Source organism: Buceros rhinoceros, unplaced genomic scaffold (assembly GCF_000710305.1).
Source record: "Buceros rhinoceros silvestris isolate BGI_N320 unplaced genomic scaffold, ASM71030v1 scaffold31987, whole genome shotgun sequence".
In the NCBI taxonomy this organism is placed as follows: domain Eukaryota; kingdom Metazoa; phylum Chordata; class Aves; order Bucerotiformes; family Bucerotidae; genus Buceros; species Buceros rhinoceros.
In genome coordinates this window covers 559-19,287 of record NW_010422100.1, presented here as the reverse complement: position 1 = coordinate 19,287, position 18,729 = coordinate 559, and the positions used below count along the sequence as shown (strand labels likewise).

Below are 18,729 nucleotides of genomic sequence, written 5' to 3'. Positions count from 1 at the left end.
TAAGGCAGCCAGTCACCTTAGTTTCATAGATGCAAATTCTCTTGAAGAGGAAAAAAAGTACATGGCATTTAAAAACCCCCCTGCCTCTCATAGGTCAATTTCCAACTTTAGATTTTTGCAAAAAGCTCAAAGATGGAGGGAAAGTATTAATCTCAGGAATGGAAAGGACACGTTTCACACATTACAATACACTTTTGCAGCTTCATCCACTGCAGAGATACTACTCTTTCCTAAAAAAAGGAAAAAGTTTTAGACATATCTTTCAGTTGACTCAAATCCTGATTTTAAAGGTAGAACTTTGAAATCCCATCATATTATTACATGATAGTTCCTTCATTCAAAGCAAGGACCCTAATCTCCTGGATTCTTTCCCTTTAGTTGATCAGCTGTTGAAGACTGAAGCTTGGTTTGTTGTGAGGACAATGCTCTTTCGTAACCCTTAGCTCTGACTGACATTTTGTGTCTGTTGTTGGAGACTACAAACATGGAAAAAGCACATAAAGCAGAAGAACACACTGTATTTCTTCATCATTCTATTAATGTGAGAATTTGGGGACCAGATGTTTGTGATACTCCTTTCTTTGGTCCAAGTTATTCCCACCAATAACATGACTGTATCACACAGCTAACTGTTAAGGGAGCAGTTCTTACCATATAGGGAAAAAAAGAGTGCTGGAAGAATAGTGAAGGCTGTTTTGAACACTAATCAGCAGTTTTATTCCTGTTTTGGAGCCAGATTAGGCTCAAGAGAAAATAAGAGGGAAAAAAAAATTATCAACTATTAAAAATCAAGTCACAAATTTGTTCAGCTGCTGCTATGCAAAGGAAGAGCCATAGCTGTTGTAGAAATTTGAATTGCATATGTGACCCACGTAAAATGCCCAGAAGCAGCTGAAAGATTTGGACAAAAATTTAGCATAGAACTTGGAATACAAGAACACAGGTATACTGAGAGGTTTTATTCTAGTCAGCATAGAAATGTACCTTTCAATTCATGCTTTTATAAAAAAGATGACAAATCACTAGTCAGACTAAAATACATAGTTGGTTTTCAAAGCGTCTTTCCTATATCAATGAAATATCCAGAAGGTAAATTTTGACAATGATTAAAAACACATCCTGTTGTGCGCAGCACATAGTTCACTGGAATATAGCTCTCTGAAGATGACTATGTTCCAGATGATTAAATATTTCTTCTTCTGTTTCTGGAGTGAGCTGTATATTGTCCTTGATTGGAGACAATGGATCTGATTTTTTATAAGAAGGAAGTTTCTCATACTCTCTGCAGAGCAACAACAAAAAAGACAAAACAAATCCAAAGAACGTTATGATATTATGTTTCTTACCACAGGCCTGTAAGAATATATAGGTTAAAACAAAATAAGACCCCTCGTCTAACTACCCACTCCTCTGTGAATAAGCCCAAAATAAAAACTTGTGATGCACAGTTTTAATTTCAATTTCACTAAAACTGAACAACTTAACTGAAAGTGAATTCAGCTGTTCCCAGTATCCTGTGACAGAATCTTAGCTATTAGCTTTATGTCTGAGACTGTATGTACCCCATCCTACTCTGGGTTGTACATGCTTCCTTAACATTTAAGCCTTCTGAATAACTGTAGTTTCATATATATCCCATGAGTCTTAATATCAGGACAGAACAGATTAGTGTCCCACATGATTTATTTGCCATCAGACAATGTAATTTTTGAGATAAGGCTAATTCAGAAACATTTTAAAATCTGAAAAAAAAAAAAAAATCAATAAACAGAATACTCAGAGCTAAGTTCTGGCACTGAGAAAACAATGAATCACCTAAAAGCTAACAAACAAGTACTGTATTTACATAAAATTAGTATATACAAAAATATATAACCCCAGTATATACCCAGAAGTTACAGAACTGGAGGAATAAAATGTGGATGTTGGGAGCTAAGTCTCACAAGCATCAGCAGAGGAAAGGAACAGAACACCATCTAGGCTCACTCTGTTCCATCTGCCTGTATCCTGTTAAATCAAAATATATGAATTTTCTCCCTGTGAACAACCCTGGTCAGACATTACCAATTACAGGTCAAGTATCACATACACAAACACATTCACTTCCTCTTTAAAACTGTTGTTCTTAAACTGCATCAAGAGGATTATAAAAAGAAAGATTTCTAAAAATGTTAATACTGCAAGTAATATTTTTTAAAGAGAAATCAGTTGTATGATTGTAACAGCCTACTGTAAGGCCCAAACATACTAAAATATATTCATCTGACTTAACACATGTTCACCAGTCTCACATTTACTACTTAGTGTGAAAATAATACTGTTGTTCCACTCACATTTAGGTTCAGGTTAATGAGAATAAATACATCTTTTCAAATAAAATTATTCAAAGGAAAGATTGCTATTTGGAGCTGGGAAAGCTTTGCCACCAGATGTTTTTATCTGAGCCTATGGAAACAGTGTAAATTAGAATACCTACACTTTTGGAGGTTTGGGTTGTTTGTTATTTTGCTTTTTAAATAATCATTATTCTTCAAGTTCAAACCTTGAAGATATATGAGAAACTTCAAATTAGCCAAGTCACCTGCACAAAATTACATTTTTTGCACATTGTAAAACGCTGTATCTGGTAACCAGAGACTTCAGCTAAGTGAAATGTACCATCAATTCACCATCATCTTGAAAGCAGAACAGTCCTGACAATCAGCCATCTCAAAATGTGACAGGCACAGAAAGTTAAATAGAAGCAATCTTGTATTCAATTAATTCTGGCAACTTTGCATTTAGACCAAGAAAACCTTTTTGGTATTTGATGTCAAACAATGGTAATAATTTTCATATAAATTACGCTAAACTAACTGCACTATTCCAATAAATGAATTTTAGCAAAGAGTTTTTCCTGTTTAGAAAGAAAAAAGCAATTTGAAGAACATGTTTACTGCAAATCATACTTTGGGGTTATATCAAGCATTGGGAATTAAAAACAGCTTGCAAAAAATGTCTATCTTAAGTTATTATCTTTATTGAATCGTATGGAGGAGATGTGTAAAGTCTGCTTTGAAAGTTTTTTACTGGGGAATAAAGTATACAGGGTAAAGGGTTAAAGCCACTCACCTTTTAAATTGGAAGTTTTTCCGCAGTTCGCTAATGGTGGCTTGCATTCCCAGTTTATTTTCAGCATCACAGTGATTTCTCTTCTGCACAGGTGACAGCTTCCTGCTTAATCCGCTTACTTTAGCTGGTATCAATGGCTTGAGTTTTGTTACAATAAGCGACCCTCTACAACTGGGTTTATGTAAACCAGGAACCTGTGAGATTTTAATATTATAGCACAAATAGTTAAAATTGCAACCTGTAAGCAACAGATACTATTCCTCAAAGCTGATAATGAAAAACAAAGTGCTTTACACACAACAAGGTATATTTGAATAACTTCTATAATTTAAAAAGTAGCATCTCAAATACGTTAGACATAACACAACTGTAAGAACTGGCAAACCAGTATCCACAGGTTGATATACTCTAAAAGGCTGCAAACGCACATTTATTTTGAATGCAGTTTTTACAGTCTATTGAATGTTTATTTTCTCATGTTTACATGAGTATAGCAAACCTCTTCAATGTCAGCTTTTTGACTTTTAAGAGAAGCCATGCCAGTATCACTCTCTGTGATACCTATGACACTATTTTTCATGAAATCTAAGCAGAGCACAGATACTGATATGATTACCCCAAAGACCATTAGACTTCTAGCTGGACATTCTTATCCAGTTTCTGTATCTCGAACTTAGGAGAGCTGTTCTTGGCCAGAATCTCTGTCTCAAATGCAACTGGTCTTAAGTTTGAACACATCAATTAAAAGAAAAATACATGTCTTCATTTTATAATTTATTCTAGCTATTCACCACCCGTAGTATTCAAAAGTGTGCCTCATTTTTCCATTCACTTACCAGCTTCCAAGCACTGAATTTGTTTTTCTCATATTTACAAGTACACGAAACTCATTTTGACATGACCTGATTCCAGTAATTAGGTCGGTGTGAATTTTACATTTCACATTCTCATCCCTAACCACAATCTCATTCCTGTTATTTTTCTGGGGTCGGTATCAGGCTAACTGCTGATAGCTACTCAGATTGTAACAGTATTAGAAAGTGTGATGACAGCAATGTTGTTGATCATTTTTGCATTCTTGAACTTCATGCACAAAAAGTAGCAAGTTTATTTTAACAGCAGAAGAAACCCTCTAAATCCTGATCTACAAGATTTTTCCTGTAAGTAGCTTACCACATTGCATGAAAAGGTATACCTATTTCTATTTGTACTATATGTGCATAATCATAGCACAATAATTAAATGCGTGTAACATACTTTTAGACAAAGTTAAAACATTCTTTGCTAAAGAAGTTCTTAAGTGGCAAAATGCCACAAATGGCTTATTCATGTTTTCCATAATTTTTTTTCTGTCTTCTTTATGCTTACCATTTTCCCCAATTGTTAGGGAATTATCCATTTGGAATCACTAGAAGGCTTTTCTGTTTGACACATTCTGCCACTTCATTGTAGAATATGAACTACTCACAACTACCAGTTTAAGTGATCTCTCACTTCCAGCCTGCAATTTTATTTTTTGTCTGTTGTTACAAGGACAAAAACATAACTACCAAAGTACACTACCTGCAGAAGAAATGGTGACTGTCTACAGTTAAGAAATTCTTATTTTACAGTTGGCTACATATGATTAGTTTAGGACACCTAAAGGTTGTAAAAAATGCTTCTATTTCCCATTTGGATAATGTTTAATATTAAAGTGTTTTACTCTCAATGTTTCGCTGGATCATCTTTAGAAGATGGCACAGCTGTGCCTATTTCAGGTGCTTAACTAATATAGATAGCTTTTTCTCATTTGAGTAATTATTACTGATCACCTAACACTTTTTTTTCCTCTTAGAATAAAAGATGTCAGCAGCCTTTTCTTCAAAGAAAACTCAAACCTCAGTTCTTTCCAAATGATATTGCATTTGTCATCCTTGCAGGTGTTTTTACTGAAATGCTTTGTTTCTGCCCAAATAGACTAAGCATATCTCGGAATCTCAAATAAAATTTGAAAATAAAAAGAAAGTTTAAAATGTAGGCTAAAGATTGGAATAAGAATACCAGGAAGAATGAAAATAAAACCCTAAAACTCCTTGCTGTATAGCATTTTGGTGTTTATATATCACCTCAGTCCTTTTGCAACATCTGTGAAGCCACCTATAATCCCACAGTCCATTGTGGGACTAAATTACATCAGAGTTATAACTTAACTCCAAAGGAGGCAATGCTGCATGTTGAACACCCACTAAGGAACTTAAAACCAGAATAGATTGCTCTCTTTTGTCACTATTAGCCTCTTTGCTAAGCTCATAGCAATTGGGGAAAATAATTTTCAGTAAAAGCCACAGCTGGAATACTATCACAAAAAAAGAAAAAACCAAACCCCTACAAGGTCCTAGAGAGCTCACCACCTTCTAGGCATCCATTAGAGAAAAGCTTCCATTCATTTTGATACTAGAATGGACTAGCCAGGCACTTCACATTTTTGACTGGAACCACAGCAAGATTTGACAACTGCACAGATTGCCTCACCCAATTATTACATTTCTCTACAGATCAGCTATGTTATTTAGCTTACTAAAAATCAGAATAAGTAATTGATTGCTTCTTCCCTAAATCTGGAACATATTGCCCTCATTATCTTTTACAGTATTTAACACTAGCAAGGATTCCCCTTGTTTTATACTTGCAGCAAACAATCCTAAGGGAAAATTGAGCCAAAAAGGGATCTCTCTCTATACCTCCCGTCCCCCTTCATTTCTTGCTGCTTGTTTCAATGGTCTCACTGGTGCTACAACTGACACAAGCCCAGGAGTCTGCATGGATCTGATTTCCATCTGATTGACCTTTTGGTTGTTGTTGTCAAGACAGACAGGTCAGTTGTCTGGTCCAACTCATGGTAAGCATTATTACCAGCAGAGGGAATGCATGGCTGAGGAAGGGGAAACCCTCCCAGTAGCCACTTGCTTTAATCTAACTCTACTTTTCTCATAGATTTTAAGCATAATATAAATTTGTTTATATATGATGCTTTTATTACCTCAGTACTTCTATACTGTGTATTCCCCAATATTTATTATATTCATTCACCCAATATACCTTTCAGGTGAGCAAAACATGAAGCAAAACATATTAAACACATCTTTTAAAAAAGTAATAAAATTCTGAATCCCAATATGATTTCATTTCATTGCCCAGTCTTGTTGAGAAGCAGGCAAAATGTTAATCTAACGCAAAAGTACCAGTTTTTATAATCAGATGCCCCAGAATAAATTCCAGCTTAACAGAGAAGTTAACAACAACCACCACAAGATGTCACTGTGATACAAAACACACAATCTTGCTTGGTACAGAGAAGCTTGTGATTTTTCATCTGTTTGTGAGAAAAGTTAGTAGAGGTGTTCGTGAAAAGGTGAAAGCACCTTCCTTTGATTTAAGAATCTTTTGGCCAATTCTAATGACAATGCTTAAGAAGTCAGAGTACTTCTAGTTGTTAAGGTCTTAGATTTGTAAACAAGACAAACAGGTAAAGCTCTCAGAAATGTCACAAAAGCAAGGGACCTAAGTTTATTCCTAGACATCCAAAAAACCACATAGAAGTTAAATTACAGGGGCCCAAGGAATACTGAAAAAACTGAAATGCGGGTTCTGAAAGAAAATTGACTGTCCTTTCATACTGATTTGTTAGTATCTAAAAAGGCTTTTAGTTAAAACAATTAAACAAGAAAGGTGGACTAAAACCTTTCCAGATTTTGAAACTTAAACATGCTTTTTCTAGTCAAGGAGAGGTGGAACTGCTGAACTAGGAGATCTTTATAAAGACAAGCAACAAAATGAGGTTCTATCTTGTTCATAAGCCAGATATAGTTACATGACTGCAATTTGCATCATAAAACCCTGCCTGCATTTAGCAGGCCTGACAAAAATTAGTAAGTGGGTTTTTTGCCTTACGTTGGCTTCTTATTTTATATTGAAGTGTTTAAAATCCCCAGACTAGTTGTAACTGTGCTATCAATCATAGGTGGACTGATTATAGTTCATTTTAGTTCTGATATAGATGATCAATTATATAGCTTTCTTTAACCAACATATGCATGACTTAAGATTCTTTCATTAAGAGTTCTAGAATGAACTGGTAGAGAGGAAAATTTGATTTTCAGAGTTTAGGAGAGCTCATCATGACGTCATAAGAATTCTTACCTTGGTCTTTACAATCGTATTTTTTCTGTCAGATTGAACAGCAGAAAATACTGGAGACAGAGTACAGTGATCATCAGCCAGTTTTGAGTTGGAGTCTGGTTCCTTCAGCAAAAGAAAATTAATTTGTTTTTAAAACAGGTTGGAGTTATGGGGGGTGTTTTTTGTTTATTATGCAATGTATATATATACTTTATAAGGTATGCGCTTTCAGCAATTCTAAGAATTTTATACAAAAACCTGGGCTTATTTTTAGCAACAGTATGGTAATGCACATAGGCTTTCTTAAAGGACTTCTTCAGGGACTAACACAAGCAGAGAACAGCCTGCCTTCCTAGTTTGTTTTTTTTCTTTTATGCCCCACTGTAGCAATAGCAGTGGAAAGACTGAAGACAAACTAAAACCAGAGAACAGACTTGATTTAAGCTAGTAAGTCAATCCATTCTATACAACTACCTTAAGCACTGACAGTTTTTGTTAGCACAAGCTATATAATCTGCAGGGTGTAATACTGAAGAGAAGACTTGGCTGCCTAATTTCTTCTAGAATTTGAAGTGAAAGCAAACGCTGAAATAACGTCTAGTTTTCTTACTTCTGCATCCGAACTGTTGTCAGACATTTGTGGTATTTCTGAAGTCTCCAAACTGCATTCTGATGGCTCACAAGATCTTTGAGACTGTGTTGACTGTTCCTGTTCTGTTAAGGGGGAGGATTCTTCCTCCAATTCACCACAAGCTTCTTCACTCCCTGTTTGTGTCCCGTTAATCTCATCTTCCTGGGATACCACACAGTTGCTTCTCTGTTGGTGAGACTTCTGTGAAAGTACAGTATGAGAAGGGCCAGAATTTCCTGAATTATTTATGAGGCTGCTAAACCACCGGAAGCAGTTTCTCTGTGTTTCTCCAGGAGGTGTAAAGATAGTCCTTCTTGATTTTTCGGATTCTGAAAAGTGAGAGACATCATCTGCTACATGTTTTATTTCCTGTTTCTGGCAATCTTGCTCAGCATTTTGAGTCAGATCACTGTCATCCTTCTTTGCTCTACCGTCAAACATAATTGCATCATTGCAGAAAAACCTAAAAAAAGGTGAAAAAAGATAAAGGCAAGGGATAAGAAAGTTACTGCAAATGAATATGTCATCTCCAAAATCCAATAATGGTCTATTCATCAATCTTATTTTTGAAGTGCACTTGCAGCTACAAATTATTTTGACAATGGGCAAAGCTTTAGTCCCTCAGGAAAGTATTTAACAGATAACAGTAAAAAAAGGGGGGAAGTATCTGTAAAAATGTCATTCATTAACTGAAATGCTAATAAGGTTCTTCATCTGAAGAGGAGAAACATCTAGGAATCCTACCAAATTTACTTTTATTAATTATTATAAAGCTAAACACTCATGAAACACTTCAGTACTTCTTAAAAAAAGTAGAAACTATCTGTTCTTTTCCATGCTATAGCAGCAGCCGCTAAGAGTAAGCACAAGTCAGAGCTTTAAGAAGTGGAGCACTGCTTTAGAGAATAACCTATCACCACCGACAACTCTTAATTTTTGATGCAACATAACAAAACTTTCAGCTCAGAAAGGTGTGCATTAAAGGCTGAAGAACATCAGTATTAATACTGTTCCGTAAAACTTCACTGCTCAAAAATATTCAAATTATTTAAGATAAAATTTACACAATAAGAGAAATAATTGTGATAATGCTTTGTAAAACAAATTCAAGTAGCCAAACGTGACTAAAAACCCCTTAGCACTCAGCCAGTTAAAAAAACACCCTCTTCTCAAAGTGCTGGTGCAGAGATCAGGAGCATCAACTGAATGGGATGGGGTAAGAATAACCCATGAGTATGACCAGGTTTGACTTTACTGAAACAAACAAAAACTCTATCAACATAAGTCAATATATTCACTAACTGCTTACATATTCGGCATAAAGCAGCTACTAGGGTTTTTTCTGAGATATGACACATGACCTTTATGCAGAAAGAAAATATGGCCAATTCCCAATTAATTTTGATACCCAGAGGCCTTTATGCAGTCTCACAGTCTTAATTTCTGCAGTAAAAGAAATGACATTATTTATCTGTCTATCTCACAAATAGATAGCAGGCCTAGCACAAAGGGTTCTCCATCTCAGCTCAGGACTACAGGCACATTAGTACAGTTGCATAAAAAGGGCTGAGGTAGCATTTTCTCATATTCAGATTATTTCAGCAACTAGGACAGCAAATAGTATTTTGCTACTTATTAAAACATGTGATACAAGCATACCTGCTTCTTGTTCCTGGAACAATTACAGCATCCTTCTCTTTGTTTTTCCTTTGTAGAAAGGAAGCAAATTTATTTCTAACTCTGGTTAGAGAGTTAGAGCTTTCCTGAGTGTCAGAATTCTCTGAAGAATCAAGGCTTTGTACTGCTGTGATGCTCTTTTGTGCTTGACCATCACGATCGCTCTCTTTCTTGAATTTTTTTGCTTTTGAAAATGTGTATTGGTTCAACAGATCTCCATCTGAGATTTCTTCTAAACCTAAAGATAATTTAAGCATCACTGTAGAAGCATGTTCTAGAATTAACCAGTTATGAGAGAAGTAAGTGTTACGTATTTATCTCACAGGCTTAAAAATATTAGTAAGATCAGGTAAGAACATTGACACTACAGTTTAGAAGTCTTTATCGCAGTTGTTTTTCTAGTACATAGCCTTGAAAGTAACTTTCTATGAAAAGGTAGATGAAGGCAGAACAGCTGAAATGAAACATGATGTTTGTATGGTTTGTTTTTTTTTTTTTTTTTAAAAGAAACACTTTGAAAGATAAAACTAAATTTTACTTAAAGCCAAGCTGCTAAACTAACTACAAATTTTGATAAACCAGGGAGTAGCAAGATATCAAGAGTAACAAAGGCAAAAATGGAGCCCTAGTATCATAAGCAGAAAGCAAAGGAAGCAGAAGAAAAAAATCAGGTAAGGCACGATTGAACAAAAAGAAGGGTTCCCTTCCTAAAACAAGCCCGCAGTTTATTTCAGCACATATAGGTGGTGTAGAAGACAAGAGAGCATAGATTTACTAGACAAAATGAGAAAGTTGGAGTAAAAGATATCTATGCAGGAGATATAGGTACAGCATTAGAAGAAAACATTCTTTAAATATTCTGTCTGGCCAAGTATCTAGGAAAAATAGGCTATTTTCATTTCTTCACAAACCATTATATGATGGAAATTAAAGCAAAAAAAAATCTAAAAATAGAACAGAGGGTATTAAACATGACAACTTAAAATTGAAAATAATAGTTTTAAGGCAAATTAAAGAAAGTTAAAATCAAGTGCTGCTGAAAGTTTGCTGCCACCCTGCATCATTATGTAGGCTTTAATATTATGGCTTGTTAGCCTTGCAGCTTGTTGAAATCAGAATACAGACAAGAAAAGTTAGAGTTAGGCCTCTAAGAATCTCATGCCATTAAGTCCAAGATAAAATCCTTTCTTCCTCCACAGCCTCCCACTGTTATTTATATACTTGTTTTAATAAAAACATACCACTCCTTGGCCTTTTTGCCAAGAGGTCTTTGCTTGGAAGTTTTAGACCTTTAACACTGATTATCTTCTCGATGCCTTTGGTTGTTGGTTTCTCCAGTAAATTTGTTTTATGAGGAACAGTATGTACATTAGGGTCAAGCTTGTAATCTCTGCTCCAAATACTATTCACATGATTAGCACGTTTGTCATTCCAGCCACAACTTCTCTGCTGCACAGGCTAAAGAAAAAAAAATTAAAAACGTGATATCAGTTAATAATTTTGCCTTCTACATATGATTTCCTGGATTTACCATATAAGAATACTTCGATACTCACACAGCTAATGACATACTCTACAGGAACATTTTTTTTTTGTTCCCACATTTCTCATGCTTTTCATACAAATTACTTTTTTGTGCTGCCGTGACTTCTTCATTCCAATATGGTGCAAGTGACAAACTGCTCATCTCAAACAAAAGTTTAAGTTTTATTTCTATTCAGAAAACCCAATTTGCAAAAATACTTTCCTGAGTTATACACTTGGAAACGTCTTTGAGAATTTTCTTTTTAAATCAGCTACTTCTGTCAATAGTATCAAGGACTTACCAAAAATCCGAAAGTAAAACAATGAAGTCAAATGCCATGAAAAGTAAGATTTTTACCTGTTCAAAGAATGAGAAACATGGAGGGGTGCGGAGCACACAGTTTCTGTAATAGCAGAATAGCTTTCACTGCCAAGTCAGTTGTGAGTAACATTCAATCATTTTGATGCACATTCATGGGAAAAAAATCTTAATATATAACTTCAGAACAAAGATGTTACCTGTGCAGTGTCAGGGTTATAATTATCGATTTGTTCCATTGTATCAATATCAACGTTGCCAATGGCAATTTGAAAAGCAGTACCATCGCCAAAATGTCTGTTCCCATAACATTAAAGGAAAATAGCTGAATATTGCATCAAATTTCAAGATCCACAGCATGAAAGTTAGACTAGCTATTTCCCGTTTTTGTGCTAAAAAGCACCCCTAGAATATTAACCAAATGGATTAAAAGTACTACTCACGGCTCAATCTGATGCAACTGCAATTGTAATAGATCTGCAGTGCTTGGCAAATCACAAAAGCAAATAGGAAAACCTTCTGTCACCAGCAGGAAAGTCACCACCTTCCTCCTCCCTAGGTTCTGGAAATGGCAGAGATTAGGTGGCTTGAAGTACACACAAAGCTAGTAACTACTTCAACAGTGCTCTTGCTTCATTTTCCTAATCTTATATGCTGAAACTTATGTTGCACTAACGTGTCAAAATGCTACTTACTCTATAGGAAGAGGTATCTTATAGAATGGGAAATGCTTCGATAAGGGAATGAGTTGAACACAAATTGCAAGAATTAAACTTGCAGAGATAACCTACTTAAGAGGCAGAAATTAAAGACAGACAAAAAGTTTAAACATAACCTGTATTCAAAGAGTTGTTTTCTAAAAAGAAAAGAGATTAATAACTTGTGCCTAAATCAGTATGTCAGTGAGAGGTCACTCAGTTACCCCCTGCACTTTTTTATTAATTAGTATCAGAGCAAAAAGAGAAAAGAAAAAACTTTGAGCTTGAAGGAAATCTGGGCTTTACTGAACCACAGTGATGCCACAAAAAAAAATGTAAATACACCACCAAGGCAATGACAAAAATGTAAGATACCGCATCTGCTCACCCTTATTTCCCCACTCCACTGTTTCAACACAAAGGATACCGTCCTGCATAAATTAGTGTTTCTGGGTCAATATCATCCTCATAGGCATTCAGAGGAACTAATTTTCTGTTGACAGGATCAAAAACTAGCTGATAAAGGAATGTATTATTGGCTCGTGTAAAACCCTGTATGTATTCTTCTGGTACTGTTATATTCATCTTCAAGTACTGCCCCATTTTCCTAATAACCTGTCAAAAAAAAATTAACTGTTTCATTTAAACAGGTTACACAAAAGGTTAAATACATTTCAATCATTAAGTATCTTTGCTTGTAATTAAATGTAGAATGTGTGTCCTGTTACAATAAGCAGATTCAACTTAAATAGGGGAAGGATAAAAAAAGTTTCGTACATTATTTTCCCTCTCTCAGGTTGTTTACAATTACATAAATAAAACAGTTCAACTCTTTATAAATACCTCTTGTCCAATAAATAAATACAAAATCTGAACAGAAATACAAAGCATCTCCTTAAGGCAGATTTGGTAAAACTAATGCACACCGAATTTTGTCATTTGTATTATCAGAGCACATAAGCAATACGTGGATGTTTTTAGGATAGAAAAAAAGCAAAACTAACTAAGCTTCTTGCCTTCTCCACTACTCATCGCAAAAGACAACATACCGATCTGGTACCTCCTCCTGTATATTGTTACTGCACCACTCTGAAAGAAGTTACTAATAATTCATTGTTCTGTACATTTCCCAGTTTCACAGAAGGCAGATTATGTTCTTTTGAATATCCGAGAGTGTCTCCTCCTCTCCCAATAGACCATCAGCTGTGTTTTGGCCCTGCACCCTAAATACAGGCAAATTTACTCATCTCATTAACAAGTAGGAGTTTGAGCAGGCACTATTGGACTACTGTATCTTTTGACTTACTAGTGACTTTCCGCCACTCTTGGAAAATCAGTGATGAATCACATAACAAACCACTCAGTGAGAAGTTTTTCAAATTATTAAATACTGACATTTTGCTCAAAAAGAGATACATTAAATGGAATCGTGATTTGTATGGGAAAAATTCAGAGTTCCCTTTTTACCTCCACAAAAGCCAACCAAATCAGTTGGTTTGATACCTGCTTTACATAATACAAAACATTTTAAAATTAAAAATCATAGTTCCTTGTGTACAGTCTGTGAGAGAAAAACAAAACCTCTAAAGCATATGAGTAACTTAAAGAATGTAATACAGTAAGTTAGAGTGCATATTTAAATGTTTTTCTGGATTAGACTTACCCATCTCCAGGACAGCCACATACAGTATTTTTCTTATGAGCTCTTACAAAATTTATCTTCTTCCTCACTGTCTACACAGAAGTTATTCCCACCCTCTTGCCCTCTATGTTTCCTAATATTAGATTTGTTTTAATTTCATACATTGAATAAGAGAAAAACCACCATCTACCTTATTTTTTATTTTGCACCATACCAAACTTTTCATGATAATGTTTTTAATATGTCTGTATCAATATGTATGTAATCAAATGCAAAAAGGGAATTAGAATCCCAATCCCTGCTCCTCCTCCCCCCCGATAAAAGCATACTTACACACAAGAGGTCAATTAGCAGTTCTAATAACTAATTTGCAAAAACAGAAGAACGAACAGATAATGAGGGGGAAAAATATATCCAATAACCATACAAATTAGCCTTGCAAAAAATAAAGCCTTTCCTCAAATGTAATCTGTTCTTGAAAGATTAGAACAATTCTTTAAGTTTACATTGGTGTATTTCATTAAGTATAATAGCTTCATCACAAGCAAGTTTAGCTCAGCATATTCTTCTAAAGCACAGATAAAAAAATACTTTTTAGCATTCTCCTTGAAATGGAGAAAGTCAAGAATCCCTCATATTTTAAATTCAGTGTTAGTTTCATATATACTGATACAGCCTCCAAAAAGCCAACACACACAGCAAAACCAAGTTTACCTTTATAATATCTGGATTGTTGGCTAATTTAAGTAACTTGCATGCTTTAGCCAAGCCGATTCCATGAATTGATGAGAGATAGTCACAACCAGAAAGAATACACATGTAGCGGAACTTCTCTTCTGTAAATACATTTCCAAGCTGCTTGCAGTTGCCTAGTCGAGACTGATCTATCTCTAGTCCATTTCCAAACTTGTCAATTTTCAGAAACACCTGGAAATTAAGAGGAAGTGAAAACAGTAATTTTCACCCATATAAGCTAAGTTTGTTACACTTGGTGGAAACAACAGAGGCTGAGTGCTATTTTCATTTCTTCTGTTTCCCCCCATTTATTATAGAAGAGCAAATTCGTGTATCAGACACATTTGGCAACTTCAAAATCTCCTTTTAAGGTAACAGGGAAAGGTGAAGGCTATGGTATTTTCTTCCATACCTTTTTACATCCAAATGCTAGAAGATCAGAGTCTTCTGTAATTATAGCTTGAACCATGCCGTTCTTATTAAGGTAAGCCAGCTGAGCATCAGCTTCATAAGGAGCAACGATACAGTCAACCCCCCGGGCTCGCGCAGCCTGTACATAAACAAGAAGTATACAAGTACTTTGCAAGAGTTTTCAGTAACTGCCTTAAGACATCTGAAAGCGTAAGAACTGCTATCTTAAAATTAAACCATGATCTTTTGAATCACTCACCCATCCCTCCCTCTCCCATTGTTGCCTGATATTTCATACTCAAAACTCAAGTTTCAAGCAGTTTAGACCTACATAGACTAGTTTACAAAACAGTCTTTCCTGTGTCGGCCTGTAACAGAGCATCTGACCACAGGTGCCAGCTTCAAACTCATGCAAGTCATATTCTGGACAAAGGAAAACAGCATGAGAACACTAATACTATTTGGATAAATATCATATGACTGCAGTGAAAGGATAGCAAAAGCCTACTAGAAAGATTTTTAGGCAACCAAATGTTTTTCTGTACTCTATTCTCAGGAACTAGTCAAGGGGGGGGGAAAAAAAGTGCTGGTTTTGTGCAGCAAAAGTAGAACTGTTGGTGTTGAAGTCAGTTCATAGCAGTAAGAAGAGATGCATTTCAACTGACACATCGTTATTATTTACATAACCGGGCATAACAAACCTGAAGTGAAGTAGTTAATTGTGCCTAACATAATCCAGTCCACCCAATTAGAGGCTAAGAAGAGGTGGATACTTTTTTGCCTACATAGAAGGGGTAATGATGTAGCCATACAAACGCAGAGTAAAACATGCTAACTACCACATAGATTTTTCTAAAAACAATCAGTATCAGCAGCATTGACAACTTACTTTAATAACTTCATGAGCCATAGCATGGGTAACATTTACACTGCGCCCAAAACACTCCCTAGCTTCTGACAGTCTCCCTTCCTGCAACAATTGTTTCCCTTTCAGAAGACTGGCTTGACGCTTCCTGAAAAAGGAAACAAATTTCACATCATTTTTCATTTAAAAGAACAAGTAGCAGAAAGGACTAAAACAGACAGGTAGGAAAGAGAGGAAAAAATGTTTTGCACACGAACACTTCCCAAATCTGCTCTGTTGTGTAATTTTTTAAAACATAGGAATAGCTAAGTCATTGTTTTGACAGGGACTCTTAGATTGGCATGTGAAATTTATAACGTTTTCCTCAGAAAACATGACAACCTAGGAACTGAAAGCAGCAGTGTAAAAGAGGAGATGCCCCCACTCTCAGGTTGGTGGAGATTTAATGTAATTTGGGAGTATCTGACCTTAGATATTTATTGGTTTAGAGGACAGAAGGCATCATTTACTGCATTTCAAGTATTGTTAATGGTTTGCCCCACACCTAAGGAATCACAGAATGGTAGGGGTTGGAAGGGACCTCTGAAGATCATCTAGTCCAACACCCCTGCTAGAGCATATACATCATGAAAATTTATAAATAAAAACCACTAGTGAAAAATTCTCACTTCTTCAGTGAGAAGTCCCATTATATAGGGACCTGAAGCCAAATGTGAAACAAGTTTTATCTGATTACTTGTAGAAGAAGATGAGAAAGGTGGTGTTAGTTTTAAATAAAATTGTATTGGGAAGAAATATTTTCTTCCAGAGACAAGGGCAGGTAAACTAAACTAATGTGTTAAAAGCAATTAATACGTTACAGCAACTAGTACTCCAAGTTTACTTCCTTCCTCTATAAAAGTGCTTTCATTTACGAAGCACATTTCTAATTTTGGAATAAAACCTCTAAGAAGATATTTGAATGATCTTAAAGTGTAAATTAAACAAAATAGCACTGCGTTGCAGAGGTCTACCAGGGAATACTACCCAGCTGAAGTTTGAGGATTTTCAACTTTGAAAATGAATTGTGGTGTCAAACATACTGCTTTGCTTGCAAGTCCACACAGTTCAGTACTTACTCTCGTCGGGCCTTTTCCACTTCCTTCTTAGAAGGTAGGGTGCACCCATCAAATACCAAAATTGGTTTAATTCCAAATGAGAGGAGCATATCAACAAGTTTCATACAGAAAGCTACATAACTGTATCAACAACAACAAAAAAAAAAGAAACATTAATGTTAAGCAAAAGTCTATTGCAATTTCTGAATTGGTTTAATTCCAAATGAGAGGAGCATATCAACAAGTTTCATACAGAAAGCTACATAACTGTATCAACAACAAAAAAAAAAAAAAGAAAGAGAAACATTAATGTTAAGCAAAAGTCTATTGCAATTTCTGTTTGAAGAAAAGGAGAACTGTAGTTTTAGGACTAGCTATTGTTCAAAGATCTTGATGGATCATATATTTCCCCAGCACCTCAAAAAGATTAAGAATGCTAGAATGCTGGGGGGGGGAGGGAGGAAAGAGGGGATATTTTATTTTGGGTTCTTTTTGCTGTTTTTTTTTTTTTTTTCCCTTTTACAAGAGAAATACTCTGCCTTCCTACTCAGAACTGCTGAACTGGTTTGACTGCTCCCTATTCCTACTCAAAATGATGTAAGGACTCAAGTACTTCAGTTTGTTTTTGCTATGTTAGGATTCAACACTGCCAAAAATTCTACAGGTTAAACCATGGATCATCCTTTTAATTTCATCAACTCGTAATGGCCAAGGAAACAGAAGGCAGACAAGCACAATACATTATCTTTCATGAAACCTTGTGAAAGGCAGACAAAATGCATTTTTGTAGAGTTGCTGGAGCAATGAGATATTAAACCTCTCTTTGCGGAACTATCCACTCATCTCTCCAGATGGTGGATACATGCTAAGTACAGACATGGAAATAAATCTTACCGTACCAAAAATATGGGCACAGTATTGAAAATATTCCAAGAGACAGGAGAGTTCCCCAAACTGTACTAACAGTGCAGACAGTGTGTGGACCAGGAGGCAATCCTCCACCACCTTCCAAGCTCATCTCTTAAAATATCTGTACATAACTCCAGACTTCATGTATTTCCCTCAGACCTCTGATCTCTAGATCTGTATGAAATTATTTCACCACCAGCACAGAACTAAAATCTAATAGCTGCTGTAAACACTAAGTGCATTACAATGATGCTCAATGACAAAGAAAAAATTCAAGGTTGGTGTGAGGTTTTTTTTTTTTTCATTTTCTTTTCAATACACTTTAAAACAGCAAGAGCAACCTTTCCAGCAGGGGACAGGGAGGGGAGGAAGAGTGGGACTTCGCAGCACTTAAAATCTAAGGATATAAGCACTAAAGAAACTGGATTCAGAATTCCTAAGCATCATTACAGCTTTTGTTACAGCAGTATTTACAAGCTATCACTTCGTACAAATAAGGTTCCTGAAAACAATGCTAAATTCAAAACATGAATTGCATCTACAGAATCTCATCAGAGACTGGAATATAACTGAGAGCAAGATACACTGGAAAAAACCCTCTCTCACTTAACTGTTGGTATTTTAACAGAAGGTATTTTAGATTTTTTTTCCCTGATACATACTTCGATATTTATTTTGCACAGTTGGAAAGCTATTTACTTATAGCCAACATTTCCATTTTCAAAAAGTATAACTGAGACTGAGAATTCAGAAGCAACAGTAAGAAGTGAAACTGTTTTAACTTAGTCTTTAGGTGAAGAAATGTCAAGCTAACAAAACTTGAATTTGTAAGAGGGCTGAGACCAGAATGTAGCAAAGACTTACAGATCTGTTGGCTCTCCTCGGGCCAGCTTTTCAGCACAAGCATAAGCGCCTTTATGCAGCCAACAGTAGGTGTCCACAGCTACCG

General features: G+C 35.6%; 1 protein-coding gene across 1 annotated transcript; it reads right to left on the bottom strand.

Annotated features, from left to right (window-relative positions):
• Nucleotides 1-1,140: 1,140 nt before the first annotated feature.
• Nucleotides 1,141-18,723, bottom strand: EXO1 (exonuclease 1; the record flags this gene model as incomplete). The annotated part of the gene is made up of 13 exons (XM_010139932.1): nt 1,141-1,282; nt 3,112-3,305; nt 7,294-7,395; nt 7,883-8,366; nt 9,563-9,818; nt 10,822-11,038; nt 11,624-11,720; nt 12,549-12,736; nt 14,478-14,690; nt 14,911-15,048; nt 15,799-15,922; nt 16,893-17,012; nt 18,645-18,723. Coding segments are annotated over 13 exons (2,354 nt in total), but the record flags the coding sequence as incomplete, so codon positions are not given.
• Between the last annotated feature and the right edge of the window lie 6 nt (nt 18,724-18,729).